Source organism: Mustela nivalis, assembly GCF_964662115.1.
Source record: "Mustela nivalis genome assembly, chromosome: 14".
In the NCBI taxonomy this organism is placed as follows: domain Eukaryota; kingdom Metazoa; phylum Chordata; class Mammalia; order Carnivora; family Mustelidae; genus Mustela; species Mustela nivalis.
The window spans coordinates 14,557,721-14,573,120 of record NC_139033.1 but is presented as its reverse complement, the minus strand read 5'-3'; the positions used below and the strand labels follow the sequence as shown (position 1 = coordinate 14,573,120).

The 15,400-nt window shown below is 54.5% G+C and overlaps 1 protein-coding gene and 1 long non-coding RNA gene across 3 annotated transcripts in view; one reads left to right on the top strand and one right to left on the bottom strand.

Moving 5' to 3' along the window:
• The window catches only part of LOC309847823, a 243,159-nt gene that overhangs the window by 153,260 nt on the left and 74,499 nt on the right, over positions 1 to 15,400 (bottom strand). The window lies entirely within an intron of this gene.
• Positions 1 to 15,400, top strand: part of SCARB1 (scavenger receptor class B member 1) — a 67,926-nt gene that overhangs the window by 36,154 nt on the left and 16,372 nt on the right. For both annotated transcript variants that reach the window (XM_082698656.1, XM_082698655.1), the window contains exons 3-7: positions 803 to 944; positions 4,019 to 4,222; positions 6,616 to 6,711; positions 7,642 to 7,757; positions 9,623 to 9,789. In XM_082698656.1, coding sequence (XP_082554782.1) covers positions 803 to 944; positions 4,019 to 4,222; positions 6,616 to 6,711; positions 7,642 to 7,757; positions 9,623 to 9,789 — 725 coding nt within the window. The remainder of the gene's footprint in view (positions 1 to 802; positions 945 to 4,018; positions 4,223 to 6,615; positions 6,712 to 7,641; positions 7,758 to 9,622; positions 9,790 to 15,400) is intronic.

The window sequence follows — 15,400 nt, the reverse complement described above, 5'->3', positions numbered from 1 at the left end:
GCCACTGTGTGAAGATGTAGGGGCCCCCCAGGTAGAGCTGGCAGCTGGTGCAAAGGCCCTGAGGCAGGCCGAGTCTGGTCGTCTGGGAAGGAGGAGCCCTGAGTGGCTGGCATGGTATGAGTGAGGGGGAAGGTGGCGGAGAGGAGGCCTGAGCGTTGGTCGGGTCGGTGGTGAGGATCTCGGAGGCCACATTTAGGAGCTCGATTTGATCCTGTATGCAGAGGAGGGCTGTCGGGGTGAGAAGGACATGATCTGATTTCTCCTTTTCGAAGATTCTCTGGCTACTTTGTAGAGAATGGATAGCAGACAAGAAGGAATAAAGACGGCAGCGGCGTAAAGCAGCTGAGACTTGCGCGGTGCCTTCCGTGCCGCGGGCCGCTGCTTGGTGGCTTGACATGGGCTGACCCACTCAGGGCTCCCCACAGCCCTACAGAATGGGGCTTGTTATCACCCCCACCCCCATTTTATAGATGGGAAAATGGAGGCCCTGGTAGTAAGTGATGGAGACAAGTTGGGAGCCTGGGCCCTCTGTCTCCAGAGTGCACGTTCCGAACCACTGTGCTGTGCTGTCTCCCTCCGAGAAGCAGGCGCATGCATGGGGGAGGCTGCTGGGAGGGACGGTGGCCCCTGACCCGGGGGAGGGGTGTGTCGGGATTTGGGTGCTCTGTGGGGTAGCTCTGATGAACCTCACAGAGGCCCGCAGTGGGCTGAGGGCAGGCAGCTGAGGGCCCCAGGGCTCCCGGCGGGCGCTGCGTCCCCGTGCGACTGGGGATCTGCTGATCACCGGCTTCCCCGCCTGCAGGGAGTTCAGGCACAAGAGCAACATCACCTTCAATGGCAATGACACGGTGTCATTCCTTGAGTATCGCAGCTTCCAGTTCCAACCTGACAAGTCCCGTGGCCTGGAGAGCGACTATATTGTTATGCCCAACATCCTGGTCTTGGTAAGTTTGCCCCTTGGCCGTGTCCCTTATCCCGGCCCTCATCCTTCTCCTGGGGTTTCCATTTCTCACTCTGCCTGTCCCCCTTGCGCAGGCCACCCCTCAGGGCGGGGGACGGGGGGCAGCCTGCGGTTTACAGGGCCCTAAACCCATGTGAATCCTCCTGTCTCTGGTTTGCGGGTACCGGCCAAAGTCCTTGTCTTTCCTGTCTGAGTCTACAAATCTAGACTCTCCACAGGGAGGTACTAGTGGGGGGCTACACGGGGCTCCCCAGGCCGCGTTCTCATCTGGCCTCTTCGCAGCCAGGGCCTCCGGGCTCCGTCGGTGAGAGTCACAGTGGTAGCTGGATTTACCGACCTTTGGCCCTTGCTGACTCGCCAGGAGGGCTCAGGTACAGCGGACCGTCCCGCCCGTGGCTCTGATTTATTACAGCGAGAGGGTGCGGAACCAAAAACAGCAGAGGGAGAAAGCGCGTGGGGTGGAGGCCAGGTTCCCGCCTCCAGCGTCTTCTCCCAGGGGAACCGCACAGGACACCCCTAATTCCCCCAGCAACAAGTCCTGACGGCGCCCAGGAAGGGTTGTCACCGCGGAAACCACAAGAGACTCTGTGCCCAGGGTTTTTATTGGGGGTGGCCACGGAGGCACCTTCCGCCTGGCACGTACCAAAGTCCAGATCCCCAGAAGGGAGGCAGGTGGTCAGCGTAAAGCGTGCTGTTTGCACACAAGGTGCAGACCCCGTGAGCCACCCCCGCCCCATCAGTCAGAGAGTGGTGGGAGCTCCCTCGAAACCCCAGGGCCTGGACACTGGTTGAGGGCCAGCCTTGCCGGCAGGCCTTTCTAAAAAGAGTGGCCTCAGGCCTGTTGGGTTAATTTCTTGCTAACACTGTGTTAGCACTTAGGGCTTGGGGCCCTTATACGTATTACCTGTTTACTCGTCGGTGACCCTGCGCTCTGGATCCGAGGTGGGCTCATCCTGCCGAGTCCACTGGACGGACAGAACAAAGAGTAAACACGCCTCGCAGCCTTAAGCTGCACCCCGCCCCCCCAGCCCCAGGCGTGAATGTTGCCAGTGCGGTCACCTGCCCCCACCGACGAGGCTGGCAAAGACTGCGTGAGCGCGCCCCGGGCGGCAGCAGCGTTCGTGGAAACACGCTCTCGAGTGTTCTCGGGACGCACGGAACAGGTGTGGGCAGCGGGAAGGGGGTGACGTTGAATAGAAATTGCACGCGCCTTTGACCTCAGAAACTTCGTCTGTAGGAATGTGTCCTCTTGGTAGAACCGCACAGATAAAAGATGTTTGCACTCAAGGATATTCAGTGCCGCAACATTGTCAGAGCAAGCTTCTAGAAACAGCCTGGAGGTAGCTCCGTTGTCTTTCATTGTGGTGATTTATTACAGGGTGGCCCGGAGGGGGCCGCGAGGTCCAAGTGAGGGACGGCAAGGTGCAGAATGTACGCACGGCGCTACAGCGTACTAGTCATTTATGTATTTACTTATTTTTTAATGTTTCGAGCAGAGCGGGCAAACTTCTGTCAAGGGCCAGATAGTAAATGTATTAGGCTTTGAGGACCACCTGCTCTCTGTTGGAACTGCCGATGCAAAAGCCGTCAGATGCAAACCCCAAGGAAAATGCGTGGCGATGTTCCAGTAAAACTTTATTTCATATAATTTTCCTGTTTTTTCCAATAGTCTTTTTCACTTCCCCAACTATTTGAAAAATATATATATCATATATATATAATATAATATATATATAGTATATAAAAATTTTTTTTAAAGATTTTATTTATTTGCTTGACAGACAGAGACCACAAGTAGGCAGAGAGGCAGGCAGGCAGAGAGAGGGGGAAGCAGGCTCCCTGCTCAGCAGAGAGCCCGATGTGGGGCTCGATTCCAGGACCCTGAGATCATGACCTGAGCTGAAGGCAGAGGCTTTAACCCACTGAGCCACCCAGGTGCCCCTATTTGAAAATATATTAAAAAAAAAATTCTTAGGTCTCAGACTGTACAAAATGGGTGGTGGGCTGGCGTTGGCCCACGCACCGTAGTTGGCTGGTCTCTGGTGTGGGTGTCCCTGGAGGAACACCCAAGAGCCCACAGCAGTGGGTCACCTTGAGGGAGAAGAATGCAAACCGGAGTGTCAGGGGTTGGAGAGGGACATTTAATTTTATAGCCTTTTGTGATTAAAAAAAAAAAAATCGTGTGTTTATTCCCTTTTCAAAAATGATTACAATGGTAAGGAGATCCCCTGGTGAGTTCCCAAGGGGCCGGACCTTGTTGGCCCAGGTTTTAGGAAATGCTGGCTGTGTTCACTTTCCCGCTTTTGGATGAGGTGCCTTCGAAAAAATAAACCAAGTGCCAAGATGGTATCTCCAGAGGAAAGAGGAATTAGAAAATAAATTCACCTGCATCCTCAGCACCCAGATATTGGGGAGAACAGATCTTTGGGACATTTGGTGTTTGGGAGGGTGATATCAGGAAGTGGAGTTGAGTCTTAAGATTGTTTTGGTTGGAAAAAAAAAAAAAAAGATTGTTTTGGTTGCAAGGTGACAATGAAATGTGCTCCAAACTGGCCTAAGCAAAAAAGGGAACTTACCGGCTCATGTTACTGAAAGGGTGAGGCTTCAGGTATGGCTTGATGTAGGGTGCAAATCGGGTTGCCCAGGTCTGTGCCCTGCTCTGGTGGACCTCAGGGTGGATTCAGCCTTCAGGGAGGGCAGCAGGAAGCTCTCCTGCAACCTGACGGCCCCCGGGGAAAGTTTCCTGTGTCTTATGGCTCTGACTGGGCCACATTACACATTCTCAAGACTGTCACTGTAGCTGGAGGGAAGAACATTTTTTGATTCGCCAGGCGCCTGCCATGTGCCCGCCTCTGCAACTGGGGATGGAGTTAACTTCACCTGAATCCACTAACACAGGACGTCCCGCTACTGAAGGATTAGGGAATCTTCCGGGGACCTTCCTAGGCCTGCTGTTCATATCCCCTGGTGAGCTCTGCCTCAGGCCTGGCTTAAAGTCCAGGATGCACGGACCCGCGGTGTCTAGCCTGTAACGTGTGCTGTCCCCTCGTCCTGCAGGCCGCGGCGATGATGATGGAGAATAAACCCATGAGCATGAAGCTGATCATGACCTTGGCGTTCAGCACGCTGGGGGAGCGCGCCTTCATGAACCGCACCATAAGCGAGATCATGTGGGGTTATGACGACCCCCTCATACACCTCATCAACAAGTACCTCCCAGACGTGTTTCCCTTCAAGGGCAAGTTTGGGCTATTTGCCGAGGTAAGTGTGGCTCAGCAACAAATCCGGGGCCTGGCAGTGGGGGCTGGGGGTGGGGGGCGCGGGAGCGATGGGTTATAAATGGCAGAAAACCCAACTCAGAAGATGTGCTCGGGCTGAGCACGGACTGGTGGGGGCTGCTGCCAGGAGAAGGGGGAGAGGCTGCTGGGGAGGGTCGTAGTTAACTACGACCTTGCTCTGAGCTGCCTTGTTTCTTCCTTCCTTCCTTCCTTCCATCCTTCCTTCCTTTCTTTCTAAGATTTTATTTATATATTTATTTGAAAGAGTGAGAGAGAGCGAGCACATGAGCAGGGGGAGGGGCAGAGGGTGAAGGAGAGGCAGACTCCCCTCTGACCAGGGAACCTGACGAGTGGGCTCAAGCACCAGACCCTGGGATCATGACCTGAGCTGAAGGCAGACGCTTAACCGACTGAGCCACCCAGGTGCCCCTGCCTGCTTTTTTCTTGATCTTGACCCCTGGTCACCTGGGTCACCTGGGCTCCTGAGCAGAGTGTGACAGAGTCTGATGCAGCGTCTGACCCCTGACCGTGGCTCCCTCCACCAAAGGTTTGGGTGAGCCCTCTGGGTTACTCCAGAATCAGCCTCCCCTTTGGGCTCTGGTGATCTGTCTTGGGGGAAGCGGAAGGAGAAATTATGTTTCTGTACTTGGCACGTGATAGAGAGTACATTTTTAACCAGGATGACGGGTTCTGAGTTTGTGGATAAGTTGGCAAGTTTGGAGTGACAGGATTCCTTTGAACGCATCTTGTAAACTTGTAAACACATCAAAGTTATTACAAAGTGAGTAGCGTGCTTATAATACATGTTTGGGTATAATGGAAACCCTGAAATAACATTCCAACAGTGACTGTCCAGTGTTGACGTGGTGTCTTCATATCCTTTGGGAATCTAAAAGTCTACCCTGCTCTGCCATCCTTACGGTGTGGTTTTTGTGCTCCAGGTTACTACATGGCCCAGTATGGCTGCTAAAGCACCAGCTACCACACCCACATTCCAGGACACACAAGAGGAAGGAAGATGGGGATGGTTGGGGATGGAGAGGCGGACAAGGGAGTAGAGGACAAAGCCGCATGTCCCAGCTGTCTCCCTCCTTGGGAGGGAGAAAACCAATTTCTACTTTCCTTTGGCCAAAACTTAGTCATGTGGCCACACCTTAGAAATGTAGCCTTTTAGTTGCTGTGCTGATGCCCTGAGTAAGGTTTGGGTTTTGTTATGAAGGAGCAAGGGGAGGATATTTTGGATACTAACTGGCAATTTCTGATATACTTTGACTATACTGATTATAATTCTGTTGTCCTTCTGGGGGAGCCTTTGTTATTATTATTAATAATAATATTAATAAAGAGTAGCATTTGGAGTTCCTACTGTTTTTCAGGCACTGCTTAACAGTGTTGATACACTCACTTTTTTGCACTCCCATTGTCTCCAGGTTCCTGTTAGTGTCCTCATGAAGCTCAGAATAGACAGGTGACAGGACATAGACATTAGGAGGCGAGAGCAGGGCTTCGAACTGGTTCCCTGCCCCAGAGCCTGTTTGCCCAGCTAGTTCGGTAATCTGTTTCGCCATTTGGCTGGTAAACAACCCTACTGAGTTCTTAATGTGTTTTCCATTCCTTGGCCTCCTCAGGGGGAACACGGTGCTTCTAGATTTTGCCCTGTGGTTTATATGCTCTGCGTGTCTTTGCTGTGAATTAGGCATCCGTCTCTAGGAAGGAACCTCAAGGCGCCGAAGCCTGGGGCCTCCAATCCAGAAAACGCTCAGTAAGCCTTGGGTCCTGTGTCGGTTAGGATAGACCAGGTCATGCTGTGTAACAAGCAGCCCCAGAATGTCAGCGGCTTGAACCAGGGAGATGATTCCTTGTTTGTGTGCCACGTCCGTGTGGGTGACCAGGGGGCCCTCTGCTCTTTTTGGTCACTCAGGGACCCAGGCTGAGGGAGGCAGCAGCTTGGTACACCCTTCCACGACTCCTACGCAGTGGCAGAAAGAACGGTGACCTGTGCATGTGCTAGTCCTAAACTTTCACCCAGAAGTGGCATGCCTCCATCTGCTTCTTTTTCCTTGATTGGAGAGGTCACATGGCCATACTTCATTTTTAGTTGCAGGGAGGGAGTCATTCTGCTATCATCTGGGAGGAGAAGCCGACTCTCCTTGAGTCAGGAAGGGAAGGTGGGAGGGATGCTGCCACCCTTCTAGAAAGCCCTCCTCCTCTTGGTCCCCAGGCACTGGGGATTCAGCAGTGAACATGTTATCGAGGCCCCCGTGCTCTGGGTGAAACGGAAAACGGCCTCCAAATGGGTGGGCTTGAGGGCCAGGCCCCGGGGCCTTTGCCCCTGTCCTGAGGCTTAAACATGCTGGTCTGTGTTGCCGTTCACAGCTCAACAACTCCAATTCAGGGCTCTTCACCGTGTTCACGGGGGTCAAAGACTTCAGCAGGATCCACCTCGTGGACAAGTGGAACGGACTCAGCAAGGTGAGGGCAAGGGCGGCGGCCCTCCTCTCGGGCCGGGCGGGAGCCGCGGGGTGGGTCACCCGGCTGGTCACCGGCACTGCGCCCCTTGTCGCTATTGCAACTCAGGAAGGTGGTCACATCTGTGATGGAGAAGCCCTCGGAGTCGGGGATTCTGCCTGTGCTTAGGGCTCAACTAGCTCTTGGCTCCCGTTGGATGGGTGGGGAATGGAAACTCTACTTATTTGGTGCCTAGTGTATACCAGGAAGTGAGTTATTTCTTTCCTTTTGTTCTTTAATTTATGAAAACACTTCAAAAATACGACACTGATGATATGACCACCCACGGCGTTGAAAGATACTGCTGAGTAAAAACAAAAACAAAACACCCAAGAATCACAGGAAGACATTCACATAAAAAAACAATAGGGACACATCTCAAGTGCCCTTTGCACCTCCTCCTAGCCCGGCCCTGCTGCTCCCTGGAGCACAGAGGCACCCACAGTGCACGATATCGGGCATGACCTTCCTGGCCACTTCGGCCCGTTCCACGCCCATGTGTGTGCAGAGAAACGTGGTGGGTTTGCTGCTTCTTTGAACACGATGAAATCATATTACGTACATCGTTCTGCACCTGCGTTTCCCACCTTTATTGCTTTTTCTCGTTAAACGTGCCCAGGAGTGAGCAGGTGCGCGGGGCCGCTCGCATGTCCTTGGCGCTCACCACGGTGACCGCTGCCAAGACCTGGGCTCTGGGGTCCAGGGACACCCGCATCCGTGCTCAGAGGGGCCAGGTCCCCGTTTGCAGCCGGCAGTAACAGTTCCCAGCGGAGACCCTGCGACATCCCTGGCTCGCTGCTCAGCTGTGCCCCAGGTTGGGCGTGCAGTGCCCGGGAGCGCGCTTCTGAGAGCCGTGGCTGAACTGAAGGGCAGGGTCTCGTCGCTTCCCCGCAGGTCAGCTTCTGGCATTCTGACCAGTGCAACATGATCAACGGGACCTCGGGACAGATGTGGGCGCCGTTCATGACTCCGGAAACCTCGCTGCAATTCTACAGCCCCGAGGCTTGCCGGTAATGGCTGGGACATTCCTGGGCCTTCTGGGACCTCCCGGCAGCGGAAATCAGCTCTGTGGACGCTCAGAGCCTAATCGAGCGGCTTTTGGCGTGCCCTTGGGAAGCGGTTTGGCTCTTTGTGTATTTGTTGGCCCTCGGCGCTGTCCTGAATTGTCCTCGGTTGCGCCATGAAGAGCCAAACCGCTCGTGCTGCTTTGGCAAGACCCAGAGAGGCCCCTGGCAGTGTGGGGCTTTGCGTGGTGGCGGCGGTGGTGGCGGGCAAGAAACCACCGGGTCGCGGGGGTTGCTGGGGATCCGGCAGACCTGGGCCCTCTGGAGCATCTGTCCAGCTGCCCTCATGTCCACCCGGATGCTGAAAGATCTCGATGTCTCTCCTGCGACACTTGCAGGACCAGAGTGTGGCCTCAGAAGCTTGCTTGGGGCTGACAGATTCTAGGGGCCCCAGGGCAGGGGAGACTAGATGGTGGACCCTAGAACCCGCCTCTAGGTATTGCCCGGCCCTCGGCTCCATTAGGGCCACTCTGGAAAAATCTTTTACTTGGGGATTCACGGATGTGAGCTCCGACTCCTCTGCCTTCCTGGCAGACCTCCGTGGCGGCTGGCTGGGTCAGGCGCTGCGGGCACGGCGGGGACGGATGGGCCCACGCCCATTCCCTCCTGACGCTGACTGGGGCAGGGGGAGACTCACACAGACGCACGTGCAGGCCAGCGTCAGGGAACCTGAAGTGCCCGCGCGGGGCGTATGTTCACTTTTTAGAATTAGACATTCCGACCCAGAGAAGAGTAGCAAGAGTGTGCCATTCCCCTTGGTTTGGGGACTTGTTTCCTTTTTGGCCCCAGGTGCCCTGTCCCCAGACTGCCTGATGATAGCTGGCAGTCTCCAAGGACGTTCTCTTGCGCAATCACGTTACCCTCTCCGGCTGCATACGGCTGTGTCTGGGCCGGTGCTGTCCACTCCCAACGTGGTGCCCGTCCCCGTCTGCAATCTTAAATTTTCAAGTATCTGTGTTAAAAAAAAAAGGAACAAGAAGTAGGTGACATTAATTTTAATGACAGGTTTTACCTGACCCATTGTATCCAAAATGTTACCGTTTCGGTGCGTAAACGGTGTCCTGTGTTACTGAGAAGTTTCACATTTTTTTTTTTCCTATCCAGTGTAGAAATCTGGAATTTATTCTGCGCTGACAGCGCATCGCACCCACACACGCCCCCTTCCAAGGGCTCTGGAGTCCTGTGTGACAGTGGGGGGAGGGTGGGGAGGGCGGCACCGTTGTAATCCACAGTCCAAGTTCAAGTTTCCACGTACCTTTGAGAAACACAGCTGGGTGAATCGGGTGGGGGAGCATGCCGCCACCGCCTCAGGTGAAGTGACCGCGGAGTCACCCCTCGTCGTGAAGAATGGCAGTCTGATGTGTGAACGTGGAGGGCGCAGCACATACAAAGGCCCAGGGGCAGGCGGGAGTGTGCCTGAGCAGTTGCCAGGATGCCCGTAGCGTGCAACAAAGGGCAAGCAGAGGCCGGACCTCACGGAAGCTGTGGGGCTGTGGCGAGGATGACGGGTCTTGTCCCAGATGACACTGGAGGCAGTTGCAGTTTTAAGTGACATACTCTGTTCTCGTTTTGAAGCACCGTCTGCTTGGGGAGAACAGATGGGCGTGGGCCGGGAGGCAGGAAGAGCCATGAGGAGGCTGTTGCAGTTCCCAGGGAGAGAGACGGTAGCTGCAGCTCCCCCGGGGGGTTCGGGGGGGGCGGCGGCGGTGCCTGTGGGGAGAAGTGGCTCAGCTGGGGTCACATTCAGCAGGACCGGTCCAGCCACCACGTTCCGGGTGTCATGCTCCCCCTCCCCCGTCTGCCTCCCGCAGGTCCATGAACCTGGTCTACAAGGAGTCGGGGATGTTTGAAGGCATCCCCACCTATCGCTTCGTGGCCCCCAGCACCCTGTTTGCCAACGGCTCTGTCTACGCGCCCAACGAGGGCTTCTGCCCGTGCCTGGAGTCCGGAATTCAGAACATCAGCACCTGCAGATTCAGTACGTGCCGTCTCCGGCGGGAGGGGTCAGGTGGGCGCGTTGGGATCTGTCCCTGCCTGGTCTGCAGAATCTCCGGCCTCTTTACTCTTCATAATCCCATTAGGCCGGAGAGGAGGCAGCAGAGAGAATCTGAAATGAAGAAAATAATGCCGTGTAGGTCAGTTGCGGTCGTCAGGAAGGCCCACATCCTCAGTGGCTGAGCGATGTAAACGCATCCTCTTAAACAGTTCTGAAGTCCCACGCAGGCCTCCGGCCGGGTGTCAGCGGGCTGTGCTCCTCTCTGGAGGCTCGAGGGGCGATTCTTGTGGTTGCCCTTCAGAGGCCGCCAGAATGCCGAGGCTCCTGTCCTCACCATCAGCAACACCCCATCTCTCTGATCCCACCTTCTGGCCTCATCTCTCCCGTTCCCTCTTCTAGTTCCAAGACCCCGGAGACTCCCCCCCCCCCCCCGTCCCGCACCCCCCACCAGGTCCCCATGCCAGGATAATCCAGGCCGTGCTCCCTGTTTTCTTATTTACTTTTCTTTTATTGCTAAAGATTTTTATTCATGTATTTGACAGAGAGAGACACGGCGAGAGAGGGAACACAAGCAGGGGGAGTGGGAGAGGGAGAGGCAGGCTTTCCACTGAGCAGGGAACCTGATGTGAGATTTGATCCCAGGACCCTGGGATCATGGCCTGAGACAAAGGCAGAGGCTTTAAACCCACTGAGCCACCCAGGCGCCCCCATTCCCTATTTTATTTATTTATTTATTTTTGTAATTTTTAATTTTTAAAAAAGATTATTTATTTATTTGACAGAGAGAGAGATCACAAGTAGGCAGAGAGGCGGGCAGAGAGAGAGAGGACTCTGGAAGCAGGCTCCCTGCTGAGCAGAGAGCCTGATGCGGGGCTTGATCCCAGGACCCTGGGATCATGACCCGAGCGGAAGGCAGAGGCTTTAACCCACTGAGCCACCCAGGCACCCCTCACTGGCGTATTTAAATTGGTTTGAATATCACCCAGTTAAAAGGCAGCGCCTTAGTCACACTGGCCCCATTTCTGATGATCAGCAACGCATGGGCCCAGAGAATTCTGAATGGGATGGCCTGTGCAGAAGGAGAGCATCTTCATTGGGGTAGAAAGGTCTTTGCTTCACTGGGAACAGGCTCTCTGCTCAGTGCAACCCCATGCCCATACAGTGAAGCTCTGACGATGGTCTCAGCACTCTGCAGGATCTGGCCTGAGCCAGCCTCTTCAATACCATTTCTTTCTGTACTTCTCCCACTAACTAGTTTTCAGCCCCATGGCCTGCTCCCTATTTCTAGAGTACATCAGGTTTGGTTCCACCTCGGGGCCTTTGCATCAACCATTCCTCCTGCCTTGAGAGTTCTTTCCTCAGCTATCCATGTGGATCTGTGTGGATCATTCCCTCCCCTCCTTTTGATCTATTCAGAGGCCACCTCCTCCAGGAGGCCTGCTCTGATTTCCCATGCTAACATTGTCCCTCTTCCCCCACTCCAGCCCCTTCTTGCTCCTGCCAGCTGCTCTCTGTCATTTCCCCCTGTATTATGTTCTTGGTGTCCATCACTCCCTGAAATCACTGACTGTGTATTCTGTTTGGATAATTTATCATCCGTGTCCTCCCCCAGGCTGTAAATGTTGGCAGGGTGCTGTCCTCAGCTGCTACAATTGTGCCCTGTATGTAGTATTTGAATGTATGGACGTGTGGGTGTACCCTGCCCTTAGGAAGTTGAGGCTGAAGGTTGGGACGTGCCCAAGGTCACACAGTTGGTAGGACGAGAAGCCACTGCTCATTCGACTGGGTCTCGCCTTCTGGGGACCTCTTTGGCTACATATCCGGCTGGAGATGTCCAGCTGTAGTTTGCAGCAGGGTTGGGGGGACAGACTGTCAGACTGGACGCCTCCCCAAGTTCAGGCAGAATGGGGTGCTCTGTAGGTGAAGGGTCTGGAGCTGGGGTCTGGAGGTGCCCTCCCTGTCACCTCCTTGTGTGACCCACCTGGACTTGCCCTGTTTGATTCTCCCGTCCCTGGGGTCTCTGGGAATTTCTGCTTGCGGGATGGGGTGACAGCGCGGAGACCCTGCCTGGCTGTGTGCCGCGGTTGCGGGGCAGGTGACAAGAGCCGCGGCCGCCTGCGCCAGAAAGGGCATCTCATGGTTTGTGTGCCGCAGAATTCCAGAAAAGATTCTTGCATTCGGCACAGCTCCGGAGCTCAGCTCTTGGGGGGAAGCTCCCTTTCATGCCTGGTGGCAACTCGGTTTTCTTCCGGGCTGGCCCCGCTGCCAGGCAGGCTCTCGCCTCTGGCTTGGGGCTCCCCCCTTTGCCTCCAAAGGCTCCTGCCAGGAAGGGCCCACCTGGGACCCCCCTCACTCCAGCAGGTACCCCACGTTCACTCTGATTGGTCTGCCTTGCGTCCTGTGAGCCAATCACCGTGGCCCAGGGTGATGCTGATTGGCTAGGCCGCATCACGCTCCGCCCCTGATTCCATGGGCGGGGCCAGCGCTGGCCCAGCAGGTGAGGGTGTGGGATCCTGTGGGATCCTGTGGGATCGGGAAGGAGGAGTGGGTGCCAGGCGGGCCCAATGTCCATCCACTTCAGAGGGCCGGGGAGGAGGCTTACACCGCCTCACCGTAGCACATCTGCCAAAATAACTTCAAAAGTGCGAGGGAATTTTATTTTTATTTATTTTCTAAAGATTTATCTATTTTAAAAGGAGCAGGGAGGGGCGCCTGGGGTGCTCAGTGGGTTAAAGCCTCTGCCTTTGGCTCAGGTCATGATCCTAAGGTTCTGGGATCGAGCCCCGCATCGGGCTCTCTGCTCACCAGGGAGCCTGCCTCCCCCTCTCTCTGCCTGCCTCTCTGCCTACTTGTGATCTCTGTCTGTCAAATAAATAAATAAATAAAGTCTTTTAAAAAAATAAATAAAAGGAGCAGGGAGGGGAGGGGCAGAGGGAGGGGGAGCGAGTTAGGAGCAGACTCTGCACTGAATGCTGGGCGGGTCGCGGGTCTTGACAGACACCCCCAAGACCCCTCTCAGGCCCTGGCCTCATGTCCAGCAGCACAGCTTTGCCTGCCTTTGGCCTTTATGTGAGAAGAATCGTAGTGTGTGCTCCTGGGTTCTCTCTGGCCTCTTGCACCCGTTGTGTCATTGGTGAGGTCCGCCGGCGCTGGGGCTGTCCCGGGCACCCTTTCGCTGCTGCGTGGCGTGCCTGCGTGGGAGCTCCTCTAGTCTCCTTACCTCTCCTGCCCTCAAGGGCAGCCAGGTTTCTGTGTTTTGACCATGAGCCTCGTGCTGCTGGAATGTTCCCGTCCATGTCCTTCAGGGCCCCTGGGTCTGCATGTCTGTGACCTTCCGTCTGAAGATAAGGAATGCCATACATTTCCCTTGTAAGGCCTTGGAGATTTCTTGGGCCCGGAGGACTCTCGCCCCTCACACTTCCCTGCTGCTCAGGGCCCTCAGAGTAGCTCGACAGACCTCTTCGCTGTAATCTGTGGTGACCCTGGGCAGTTAGTTCTGGTTGGGCGTGCCGTAAAGCTATAAATGAATGACCACTTATTGCTCATGCGGTTTTGACATAAAACAGAGAGGAACGCATGCACGGGTGCTTGCCGTTAAAAGAACAAGTGACGAGCGTGCTCACTGTCTGAAGCAAGGGTCAAGGGGACGGACATTGGTCTGACCCACTGCGGCTGCCTCTGACCTTGGAGGCGCGCTGGGGCTCCTTGGAGGTGCGCCACCTTCAAGGGCCCAATGTGGTGACCACCGCCTTTACTGAGGATCTCCGTGAACATGGGGGGCCTCGTGTTCCTCCTGGTGGTCCTTTTTCATATCAGAGATGGGAGGATAGGAAAGGAGCTTTTCCAATTGAAGGGCGTTGTCCCTGGGCTGCTCAGGGTGGCCTCAAAGGTGCAAGGAGGTGGCTTTAAATGACACGGACTGACTGGGGAGAGAGGGCTTCTGTTTTCCTTTCGTGTTGCTCTCCTTCCAGTCACCCCCAGGAGACCCACAAGCAGGGGGAGCAGCAGGCAGACGGAGAAGCAAGCTCCCCGCTGAGCAGGGAGCCCGACGTAGGACTTGATCTCAGGACCCTGAGATCATGACCTGAGCCGAAGGCAGACGCTTAACGACTGGGCCACCCAGGTACCCCTATTTATATTTTTGAAAGATTTTATTTATTTTTTTGTCAGAGAGAGAGAGGGAACACAAGCAGGGAGAGGGAAAGAGGGAGAAGCAGGCTTCCCTCTCAGCAGGGAGCCTGACGCGGGGCTCGATCCCGGGACCCTGGGATCATGACCTGAGCTGAAGGGAGATGCTTATCTGACTGAGCCACCCAGACATTCCAAAAGATTTTTATTTTTAAGTAATCTGTACACCCAACGTGGGGCTCCAACCTACAGCTCTGAGATCAAGACTTGCACGCCCCCCCGACTGAGCCAGCCCGGGCACCCCTGTCTTTCCTTTTAACTGAAAAGAGTACTCAAAGCCCCGTGTGGGCAACGGTATCTAGTTAGAATATTCAATCTTCGTGGTTTCCGTTGTATTTATTTCTATATTCACTGTCTTGTTGGGGCAAGTGTTTGCCAGTTATGGCTTGGATAGAAAGTTCGACTCTAAAATATCACTGTTTAAATAAAGTGATGGCATTTGGATCAGAGCAGCACATTGGAGAATCACGCAGGGGGACCCAGGTGTGGCAAAACTGAAGAGGTACTTGGCTGAATGAATCAGTGTCACGAAAAAGGCAATGGGCGTTAAAGTCCTCCAGGAAAGATAAAATCAGGCGGCAGCAAAATCCCAGTTTTTATTTTAAACCAATGCTTGGTCTTGCTAAGAAAAGTAGAAAGAACCTAGATTTGAGGCTTCCAGAAACATAACACAGATCCTGGTCACCTGGTAGGTGGCGGACACACTGTTGGTTTTCAGGAAGGAGACCTTGTGAGTTTTGTTGTCATTTTTCTTTCTGTTGTTGTTGTTTTGAAGTACAGTTCACATGACATAGAATTAAACATTTTATTTTATTTTATTTTTTAAAAGATTTTATTTATTTATTTGACAGAGAGATCCCAAGTAGGCAGAGTAGCAGGCAGAGAGAGAGGAGGAAGCAGGCTCCCCGCTGAGCAGAGTGCCTGATGCGGGGCTCGATCCCAGGACCCAGCGATCATGACCTGAGCCGAAGGCAGAGGCCCAACCCACTGAGCCACCCAGGTGCCCCAAATTAAGCATTTTAAAATGTATATTTCAGTGGCCTTTAGTACATGGACAATATTGTGCACCTACTGTCCCTGCCTGGTTCTGGAACATTCTGACCCTTCCAGAAGGAGACCCACACCTGTCGGCAGTCATTCCCCATTGCCTGTCCCCTAGCCACTGGCTAGCACAATGTATGGTATTCAGTCTCTACGGTTTGCCTGTTCTGGGTCCTCATGGGTTTTTGAGAGAGGCTGATTCTTTTCCTCATTAACTCGTTGTCCATCAGGCCTGTTGTCCATGGTCCTGAGCACGTGAGGATAGCTGGCGTTTGCCTTACTCGGTCAGTTGATGGAGAGGTTCGGCCTCACGTTTCTGGGTGTGAATTTCTCACACAGAGGGGCCCGAGTCAGCCCCTGTCAC